This window comes from Myxine glutinosa, chromosome 5 (genome assembly GCF_964187855.1).
Source record: "Myxine glutinosa chromosome 5, kmMyxGlut1.1, whole genome shotgun sequence".
Classification (NCBI taxonomy): domain Eukaryota; kingdom Metazoa; phylum Chordata; class Myxini; order Myxiniformes; family Myxinidae; genus Myxine; species Myxine glutinosa.
Genome location: NC_136265.1, coordinates 61,478,914 through 61,490,080, shown reverse-complemented (window position 1 = coordinate 61,490,080; position 11,167 = coordinate 61,478,914). Strand labels below are relative to the sequence as shown.

The 11,167-nt window shown below is 44.5% G+C and overlaps 1 protein-coding gene across 3 annotated transcripts in view; it reads right to left on the bottom strand.

Annotated features, from left to right (window-relative positions):
• Nucleotides 1-1,700: 1,700 nt before the first annotated feature.
• Nucleotides 1,701-11,167, bottom strand: part of LOC137428149 (uncharacterized) — a 73,130-nt gene continuing 63,663 nt past the window's right edge. For all 3 annotated transcript variants that reach the window (XM_068118086.2, XM_068118087.2, XM_078778108.1), the window contains one exon: nt 1,701-2,514. In XM_068118086.2, the coding sequence (XP_067974187.2) occupies nt 2,156-2,514 (359 nt within the window). In that variant the 3' untranslated portion in view covers nt 1,701-2,155. The remainder of the gene's footprint in view (nt 2,515-11,167) is intronic.

Below are 11,167 nucleotides of genomic sequence, written 5' to 3'. Positions count from 1 at the left end.
CAAAAGAGCTCTCTGAGGCCTTCAGAAAGAAGGTTATAGATGCCTACGAGTCTGGGAAGGGATTTAAAAAGATCTCCAAACAATTTGAAATCAATCATTCGACTGTCTGGAAGATCATGTACAAGTGGAGAAGATTCCAAACAACTGCCAACTTGTTCAGGCCAGGCTGCCCCAGCAAGTTCAGCCCGAGAGCAGACCGCAAGATGCTGAAAGAAGTCTCCAAGAACCCCAGAATGTCATCACGGGACCTACAGGTAGCTCTTGCCACTGTCGATGTCAAAGTGCACGAGTCTACCATGAGAAAGAGGCTGCACAAATTTGATCTAAATGGGAGGTGTGCCAGGAGGAAACCTTTGCTGTCCAGAAAGATCAGGGCAAGACTAAAGTTTGCCAATGAACACCTAGGCAAAGACCAGCACTTCTGGAACAATGTGCTTTGGACAGATGAGTCAAAGGTCGAGCTATTTGGCCACAGTACCAGAAGACATGTTTGGCAAAAACCAAAGACAGCATTTGACCACAATAACCTGATACCAACTGTAAAGCATGGTGGTGGAAATATTATGGTTTGGGGCAGCTTTGCTGCATCAGGGCCTGGGCAGCTCACCATCACATAATCCACTATGAATTATTCATTGTACCAGAGGGTGCTTGAGGATAATGTGAGGCCATCTGTCGGAAAGTTGAAGCCCAACCGAAGGTGGACCTTGCAACATGACAATGACCCTAAACATAACAGTAAATCCACCAAGGAATGGCTGAAAAGAAAGAAATGGAGGGTTCTGGAATGGCCAAGTCAAAGCCCAGATCTAAATCCCATTGAGATGTTGTGGGGTGGATTTGAAACGAGCTGTGCATGCAAGAAACCCCTCAAATATCGCACAGCTGAAAGAATTCTGCATGGAGGAGTGGGCTAAAATTTCTCCCAGTCGATGTCAGAGACTGGTAGAGAGTTACAAGAAACGCCGACTTGAGGTTGTTTCTGCCAAAGGGGGCAATACCACCTATTGCGGTGGCAATACCACTACCAAAAGGGGCCAAGGGTGTACTTACTTTTTCCACATGCGAAATTTGCATTGATGTTTATTTAAATTATACAATGGACTACAACATGTAAATGTTTCATATTTGTTATATTATATCACCTTTATCTATCAATATTGTTGAAATGAAGATCAAATAGCTGTATGTTGAAATATGTTGAAAAAGTCAAACCTTTACATGGGGTGTACTTACTTTTTCACATGACTGTATATACATAACCACACTGCCAGAAAGGACTCGAGTTTACCTGCACACCTTATTGTTGAGGTTAATCGTTTATTGTGGCCCTTTATCCATAAAAAAACGACCTTCAGAGGCCATTTCCCCCCGCAAAGCAGGGGTTGGCCTTTTTCTGGCACCGTGGTCCCCTTTTTTTGAAGCAATGTTTTATGGCCAGATGCCCTTCCTGCCACCAACTCTGTTAATCGCTTCTTGCAACACACAAGGAATTACCAGTGAACTGGTACTCAATTTGCTGACCTCGGAAGGATGACAGGCTGAGTCAACCCCCTGGCGTTAATTCAGCGATCGAGCGGGATTCGAAACCTAGGATCCCAAGCCGGCACCCTAACCGCCAAGCCAACACCAGGCTTACAGCCCTTTATCCATAAGAAGAAATAAAAATAAATTCAAAAGAACCGACATAAAACCGAAAGTGTCAAAATTAATTTAATATTTCACATCAGTGCAAAGCAGTCAGAAACAAAAAAAAATCCAAGTTATTCACATTATTGGCAAAATAGTCTGGCCTTTTTAAAGATGCAACTTTCCCAAAAGGACAAAGTTATCATTTTCATTTCTTATGAAACAAGATACAATCTGTTAACTCGGCTGCCATATTCAAAGGAGAGCGAGTGACACGTTCACCCGAACCGCGTATCAACTGTGACTAGTTTGGCCCTGTGCCTGTGTGAAAGACGGTGACTGGGTGCCTCCTCAACTGCATTCTCCTCATTAAAGAGGTGATGCGATGACATGATGCTGGCTGAAGTTAGGCCTTTCTCCATTATTTATGCCCTCTTGGTCCCTTTGCAGTGGCCGATCTTGAACTCCACTCTTCCCTCCATAATCTTCTCTCGCCTTTCGGTATTGAAGGATCTTGCGAGTTATTTTATTTGTTGTTTTCCACAGCTGTTCGAGAACTAGGGACCGCTTCCACTAAATGCCGATTGCTTTGTACGGTGGTACAATGGGTAAGTGCAGGCTGTGAGGCAAAAAATGGCGGCTGAAGCCTCCATGCACCAGTATAAACTCGCCGTGACGATTGCTGAAGCCGAGGTGGTTGGCAATCCTTTGACATTCTAGGTTTGTCCTGCAGAGGAAGCAGAGGGGTGGAAGGAAGCGTTTCGGTGTCCATGCAGAAAGGGTTTGAGATGGATGAGATGAGGGGACATGGCGGCGGATGAAGAATGGATAATTCATCATCTGAGGTTGTATCATCAGGGCAGATGCGAGATGGGGCTGAAGAGACTGTAGACAAAGACAAAAATATAGATGGGCGTTGCAAGATGTCATCGGCACAATGTTTGCAAGGTTATGCTCAAAATGATCAAATAGTTGAAACTACTTCGACGTAGAGCTACATATTTATATGCGGCTCAATCCGCGATGCAATCTTTGCAAAACTTGAGCGAGCGCGAGAGCGAGAGAGAGAGAGAGAGAGATACATATGGAGATATGGAGAGAGAGATAGAGAGAGAGAGAGATAGAGAGAGAGAGATAGAGAGAGAGAGATAGAGAGAGAGAGATAGAGAGAGAGAGATAGAGAGAGAGAGATAGAGAGAGAGAGAGAGATAGAGAGATAGAGAGATATAGAGATAGAGAGATATAGAGATAGAGATATTGAGAGAGAGATATAGAGAGAGATATATAGAGAGAGATATAGAGAGAGATATATAGAGAGATATGGAGAGAGATATAGAGAGAGATATAGAGAGAGATATAGAGAGATATAGAGAGAGATATAGAGAGAGATATAGAGAGAGATATAGAGAGAGATATAGAGAGAGATATAGAGAGAGATATAGAGAGAGTTATAGAGAGAGTTATAGAGAGAGTTATAGAGAGAGATATAGAGAGAGATATGGAGAGAGATATGGAGAGAGACATAGAGAGAGATATAGAGAGAGATATAGAGAGAGATATAGAGAGAAATATATAGAGAGATATAGAGAGAGAGAGATATAGAGAGAGATATATAGAGAGAGAGATATAGAGAGAGAGATATAGAGAGAGTTATAGAGAGAGAGCTATAGAGAGAGATATAGAGAGAGATATAGAGGGAGATACAGTCACGTGAAAAAGTAAGTCCACCCGATGTAAAGTTTTGACTTTTTCAACATATTTCAACTTTTACGGATTCGTCACTTCCGTTGTTGTGGTTCTCATCCACTGTAAACGTTTTTGGTTGCATGTATTATTATTGTTATCGTTTAAGTGAATTGGAGATAACCATTTTCAAAAGGTAAAAAAAAGTTGGCGTTTTAAAAAGAAACCGGAAACCGGACGAAGAAGAAGAGGAAGAAGAAAGAGGAAAAGGAGGCGGAGCGAGTGAAGTCGGAGAAGGAGCCAAGCTGCGTTGAGCTTTTGAGCAAATGCTGGCGAATGGGGGTCACAAGTGAACTTTGGGTTTCCTGGGAAAGGGATTCCTGCGACAGAGTTGTTATCGCTGTGACAGATAAACCTGAGTGACAGGTTTTGCGGTTGATTCCGAAGAGAATCATTGGAGTGCCGTTACGTCTCGAGAACGGACCGTTGGCCATTTTGCCTCGCGCCTGATTTCGCATCGCTCCAGGTTTTTCACCTCGCTTCAACCATTTCAACGCATCCAGCCGTTAACCTGGTGTGTGTGTGTAACGTGGATTTTGAGTGGGAAATTGCGGTTCGCCGATTGGGAGCCGTTGAACGTCCATACCCGAAGGTGTGATTTCCCAGTCGCCTCTTGAGGATACCTTTGCCCATCTTTGGCAGTGTGACTGTCAACAGAACGGGATTCTGGTCTCGATACAACATCGTTCTGACGATCACTGGAGCGTGGATCGACTTTGGCTTAAAGCTGGGACAGAGACATTGGGAATGTTATTTTCGCTCACTTGGAGCACAGTGAGTTATATTTAGTGTAGCAGCATAGCAAACCTGTTGTGCATTTTGTGATACAAGCACCAAATTTGGTACACTAGTAGACTATCATATTATGAAAAGATCTGGATATTGGGCCATCTCAGATTCAGAGATTTGATTTTTGCAAGATTTCGATTCGATTGGGATCGAAGAGAACACCTTCTTCGTCTTCTGTACAGTGAAGTTGCCAGCCCTGAATTCTCTGGCTACATCTGGGTGCTTCATTGGGAGTGCAACCGTGTCCCTCAGGTGAACAGGGACCCACCTGGCATAGTGTGTGTGGTCTAAGGCATGGAACCATGGGACCAGTTCCGTCAGGGCATCAAGGTACGTCGTGAATGAAGCCTGCCGCAGAGAACGCACGTAGACCAGTACCAACATCTCTAGTTCCAGCACAGTTGCCCAGTACTGAAAGTTGGGAATGTCTTCTCCTCTCTGGTGACACCAGTCTTCGAACTCAGGCAGGTCTTCTGCATCATCAGCATATGTCATACAGTGGCGTTCATACGCACGGTGTTGCAGGATGTGCAGTGCCGCTGCAGTGATTTGATGAGCTCTTCTTGTGCGGGTGACGTGGGCAGCTCGTAGGAAGGAGTCGGCCGTCCCTGGCGTTGCAATCTCAGCTTGCAAAATCTGCAAATCTTGCAAAAATCAAATCTCTGAATCTGAGATGGCCCAATATCCAGATCTTTTCATAATATGATAGTCTACTAGTGTGCCAAATTTGGTGCTTGTATCACAAAATGCACAATTCTTTTGAATATTTGGGCTAAGCCGCCCCACTAATTGTACGAAACTGATGGTACAATCATAGGAATGATATATTGGTTGTACAATTGATTAATATTGTTATTGTACTGTTATTCTTGTGTGACCTCAATACAATACTCGTTTGTTGGTAACAATTGGTGTGGTTTCACCATTGATCTTTGACATACAGAATAACACATCTTTCTGCCGTGACTCCTCTCGGGGCTTGGAGGTACACCGTGACCGGGGTTTGGGGAGGAGCACGTAACAGAAATTGGGGGCTCGTCTGGGATAGAATTCCCTAACATTCCCAAATTTGGAATTTCCTAACATTCCCAAATTTTTTCAGAAATTGGAATTTTTTTTTTGTGTTAAGGTTAACAGGTGCTAAATGATAGTCACCATGGTGTTTGACGCAGAAAGGTTTGCGGCATCCCCTAATGAGGCACAGTTCCAGGCATTAAAAAGATCGGAACTCATGATATTGGCCAAATATTTTAACTTGGAGGTCCGAGTTAGTATGAAGAAAGCAGAGATTCAGACATTGGTGGTGGAGTCTCTAGTGGGACAAGGATCATGGGAAGAGGTAGCCTTGGATTGGTTACCCGAGGAAAAAGGAAATGTGGAGCTCCGGAAAATGGAGATGCAACTGCAGAGCCAGGAAAGGTTAAAAGAGTTGGAATGGAAAGCCGAGGAAAGAAGAGCAAAGGAAAGAGCAGAACTGGAACGAGAACTCGAGGAAAGAAGAGCAGAGGAAAGAGCAGAGGAAAGAAGAGCTGAAAAGGAAAGAGCAGAACAGGAACGAGAACTCGAGGAGAGAAGAGCAGAGGAAAGGAGAGCCGAAAGGGAGTTAAAGGAACGTGACATGGAGTATCAGAAGGAACTTAAACTTAAGGAGATGGAATTACTGGGAGAACGGAGAGAAGTAGTATCCATGCCAGCTCGTTCGACAACTAGTGAGAACTCTTGGGATGTTGGTAGGCATGTGAGGCTGGTTCCACCCTTCAATGAAAAGGAGGTAGCCAAGTTTTTTTTTTACATTTTGAGAAGGTGGCTCAAATGCTAAAATGGCCTGTGGGGTCTTGGACTATGTTAGTGCAAAGTGTTCTGGTGGGTAAAGCTCAAGATATATTTTCGGCTTTACCGATTGACCAATGTGCAGATTATGAGATAGTGAAGAAAGCCATTCTCAAAGCCTATGAATTGGTCCCTGAAGCTTACCGGCAAAAATTCAGGAATGCCAGGAAGAGGGAGTGTGAGACCCATGTGGAGTTTGCCAGAATGAAGGAAACCATGTTTGATAGGTGGTGTGACTCGAAGGAGATTGGGAAAGACTCCAACCTGTTACGACAATTGATCTTGGTGGAGGAATTCAAACGGTGTGTCCACATGGACATTAAAGTACATCTGGATGAGAAGAAAGTACCAGAGTTGTATGAGGCAGCAACCGTGGCAGATGACTATGCCTTGACACACAGGATGGGGTTCCACAAACCTAACTTCCCATCTCGGTTTAGCCAGGGGAGTTACGGTAAATCAGGTTCGGAGAACAGATTTTCATGGAGGCGGCCTAGAGAGGACTATGGGGACAAATCTGATACCGCGACTTTTAGGGATCAGAAGACTACAGTTCCAAGACAGACTTCTCTTCCGGGGAGCCCGAGGCAGACCACGAGTTTTTCCTCCAGGCCTACTTGCGCTTTTTGCAAGAAACCTGGGCATTTGATGTCCCAATGTTTCGCCCTGAAAAGGAAAAATCAGGAGCGGAGTCAAACTAGTGCAACTCCGAATGCATTGGCCAATGCGAGAAATCGTCCTTGGAGGACAGGGCCTTGTGAAGGTTCCCATGCCAAAGTTACTGCATCACAGAACGACCTTGTTCAAGAGGGTTACAAACCTTTTATTTCAGAGGGGTTTGTGTCACTGGATGGAGACTTAACGAACCAGAGACCTGTTAGGGTATTGAGGGACACAGGAGCACATCAATCTTTGATGCTTGAAGGCATTTTGCCATTGTCAGAGAAGACGGCAACTGGTGTTAGTGTTCTTTTACAGGGGGTTGGTGGCTATGTTAAAGCTCCTCTTCATGTCATCCATTTGAAGTCTGATTTGGTGTCAGGACCGGTCACCGTAGGTTTACAAGCCACTCTTCCTGAAGAGGGAATCTATTTTATTATCGGGAATGATTTGGCCGGTGGTCGAGTTTCTGGTAATCCGATGTTGGTTGAAAAGCCCAGTATGGAAAATAACACCGCACAGTTAGAGCAGGAGATTCCGGGTATCTTTCCATCCTGTGCAGTGACTCGTGCCATGGGTAGGAAGCGCTCTGAAGAGGAGAAGGAAGGCGATGTGGATTTGGGTTCCTTAGAGGTATTGGAGGAAAATTCTGAAAGAGGTACAGTCATCCCTCGCTATATCGCGGTTCACTTTTCGCGGCTTCGGTACATCGCGGGTTTTTCTCGCTAGTATATGTAAAATTATATCGCGGATTTTTCGCTATATCACGGGATTTTGCGGTATAAATGTATTTTTATATACTATTATTTTAAATATTTTTGTGGTAAAATAAGCATTTTCTAGCCTAAAAAATTAAAAAACGTAAAAAATAAGAAAAATAGAGTATTTAAAACATATTACAAGAAATAAAATACTGTACATAGTGTACAGTAGAAGGAGACAAAGAGACAAAGAGTCGTGCATATGGAAAACGCAGATGCGGCAGCTTCCACTTGCGCTAGTTACCCACGTAATGGGTAACTGTAATGCTCTTTCTGGCTGTGCAGTACATTCATCATCGTCATCACCTTCATCGTCATCAGTACTGCACAGCTAATTCATCATCATCTTCATCACGCAAGTTGTAGTATTGAAGAGCCGGGGCTCTTGCTTGATACGGACGAAATGACGGGCAAGACACAAACTCGTCCGAGAAGATATTTATTCTCAAAACCAACTCGGGAACACTGAAAAGCCCGTTTATCGGGCTGAATTAAAAGCACAACCAGAAACCGAAAGCCACGCCTCTCAAGTCTCAAGCGTGGCGTGCTTGGTGGTCACGTGATCAACAGGTGTAGCTGATTATACCCGCACGCGCGGCACGCTTTGGCGGTCACGTGACCAGCCACTCTGGCGCCGGGGATCCCCGCCGGTGACGTCACCGGCTGGAGCAAGGAGATTCTAATGCTGGTCTTGCTTGGGGAACCCATGGGTCGCTACAGTATCTTCAATGGTGAGTACCCATTATAATTTTACATGTTGTTAAAATTACGTATGTTTAAGAGTGTAAAAAGTGTTTAAGAGTATAGGAAGTGTTTATAAGAGTATAGGAAGTGTTTATAAGAGTATGGGAAAGGTTAATAAGAGTGTGGGGAGGGTCATAAAGCTTTAAAATATATATAAATAATAAAATAAAAATATGGTCGCTACTTCGCGGATTTTCGTCTATCGCGGGGGGTTCTGGAACGTAACCCCCGCGATAAACGAGGGATCACTGTAATAGGAAAGGGAGTGACATCAAGGAACTTAAGGAAAAGGTGGCATCTGGAACAAAAGAGGAAATGGAGTGTCCGTCGGAGACATCGGGGAAAGAGGTTGAACAAACGGTGCTGATCCGAAAGAGACTTTTTGAAGAACAACACGGAGATTCGGAGCTCCGGAGTTTGATTGATAAAGCTGTTACAGAGGAAGAGGCCATGAAGGTACCTGTTGGTTACTTCGTGAAAGGGGAAATACTAATCAGAAAATGGAGACCACCGGAGGTGCCAGCAAATGATGAGTGGAAAGTTCATGACCAAATTGTGGTGCCACCGCCGTACCGGAAGGAGATATTGAGTTTGGCGCATGAGACACCGTTGGCCGGGCACCTTGGAGTGAACAAGACATGTGACAGAATATTGCTACATTTTTTTCTGGCCAGGATTGCGACGTGATGTGGCGGAGTTCTGCAAATCTTTCCATTCTTGCCAGCTGGTGGGAAAACCTAATCAGAAAGTCCCATCCGCACCTTTAAAACCAATTCCAGCTTTTGAAGAGCCATTCAGCCGTGTCATTATTGACTGTGTCGGCCCTTTACCTAAAACTAAGGCTGGGCATCAGTATTTGCTGACCATCATGTGCACTTCCACAAGGTTCCCAGAGGCAGTGCCTCTTAGAAAAATTACTGCAGCAGTTATTGCGAAGGCCTTGATTAAATTTTTCACTTTGGTTGGCCCACCGAAGGTCATCCAGTCTGATCATGGTTCCAATTTCATGTCAACGCTTTTTGAACAAGTGGTACACCTGTTGGGAGTGGAGCAAGTAAGATCAAGTACTCACCATCCCGAGAGCCAAGGGGCCGTGGAAAGGTTTCACCAGACATTGAAGAATATGATCAGAACGTACTGTTTTGAATGTGACAAGGATTGGGATGAAGGAATACCCTTATTGTTGTTTGCTACGAGGGAATCTGTTCAGGAGTCATTGGGATTCAGTCCTGTTGAACTTGTGTTTGGACACTCAGTGCAAGGACCATTGAAATTGGTGAAAGAACAGTGGCTACAGGAGGAGTCACATTCAACAGTGGTAGAGTATGTGTCAATGGTTAGGCACAGATTGGTAAAGGCTTGTGAAGTTGCAGGAAGAAACTTGAAAGTGACACAGGATAAAATGAAAGTGAGACATGACAAGAAATCTCAGATAAGAAATTTCAGTCCTGAGGACCGAGTGTTTGTGTTGCTTCCTGTTCCAGGTCAGCCACTACAGGCTAGATATTTTGGTCCCTATGCAATCGAAAGGAGGGTTAATGAAACAGATTACGTGGTGACAACTCCCGACCGACGGAAAAAGCGGCAGCTGTCATGTCAACCGACTGAAGAAATATTATGAGAGGAAGCCTGCGGAAAAAATGGTTCCTGTCTCACCTGTCGTGCCTGTAGTCGGGGTGCAAGAGAATCCAGAGGTTGAGGCCGGTGTGAAGTTTGATAACTTTGATGACCAGGCTTGTCCCAGATTGACGAACACGGAAGTGTTGAGCAATTTAGATGAGAAACTAGGTCATCTGACGAGGGAACAACAAGGACAACTATCCAGCCTAATTTTTGAGTTTGCACATTTGTTCACAGATGTACCTGGTCATACTGACTTGGTATATCATGATATTGAGGTGGGGGAAGCCACTCCTGTGAAACAACACCCCTAGCGGATGAACCCTGTGAAGATGGAGTATCTTCGGAAGGAGGTTCAGTATATGTTGGAGAATGACATCATCGAACCAAACAGCAGTGAATGGAGCTGACCATGTGTGTTGGTTCCAAAACCCGATGGCAGTTTTCGCTGTTGTACTGATTTAAAACGGGTTAATGCAGTGACCAAGACTGACTCATATCCCTTCCCGAGGATTGATGACTGTATTGTTAGAATATGCCCAGCTAAATTTGTAACTAAATTTGACTTGCTGAAAGGGTATTGGCAGATTCCTCTTACTGATAGAGCCAAGGAAATCTCGGCTTTAGTCACACCAAATGGGTTGCATCAGTACAAGGTTCTTCCCTTTGGATTGAAAAACGGGCCTGCTACATTTCAACGGCTGATTAATAAGCTTATTGCAGACCTTGAGGGGGTGGACGCTTATCTGTATGATGTCATCATCCACACTATGACCATGGAAGATCATATTAAACAAATTCAGGCATTTTTCAAGAAATTGACCGAGGCAGGGTTGACCATCAACTTATCTAAGAGTGAGTTTGTAAAAGCACAGGTGGTGTTCCTCGGCCATGTCGTAGGTCAGAGTCAGGTGCAACCGGTGACAGCCAAGATAGAAGCCATTGATCGCTTCCAAGCTCCAAAAGGGAAGAAGGAGCTTATGAGATTCTTGGGTATGGCTGGTTGGTACCGGCAGTTCTGCAGGAATTTTTCTGATGTGGTAGCCCCTTTAACGAATTTGCTGAGGAAAGAGACCAAGTTTATTTGGGATGACAAATATCAAGCTGCCTTTGCCCACGTCAAAGCGATATTAATGAGCTCTCCTGTCCTAGCAGCCCCCCGGATTTTCAAGAAACATTCAAGTTGGCCATTGATGCAAGTGATGTGGGGGCTGGGGCAGTTCTATTACAGGAAGATGGTGATGGAGTGGATCACCCGGTGTGCTACTACTCCAGAAAGTTTAACAAACATCAGGCAAATTATGCCACCGTGGAAAAAGAGACCCTTGCTCTCCTGCTAGCGCTTCAGCATTATGAGGTGTATCAAGGAACTCCTGCCTTTCCTAAAAAAG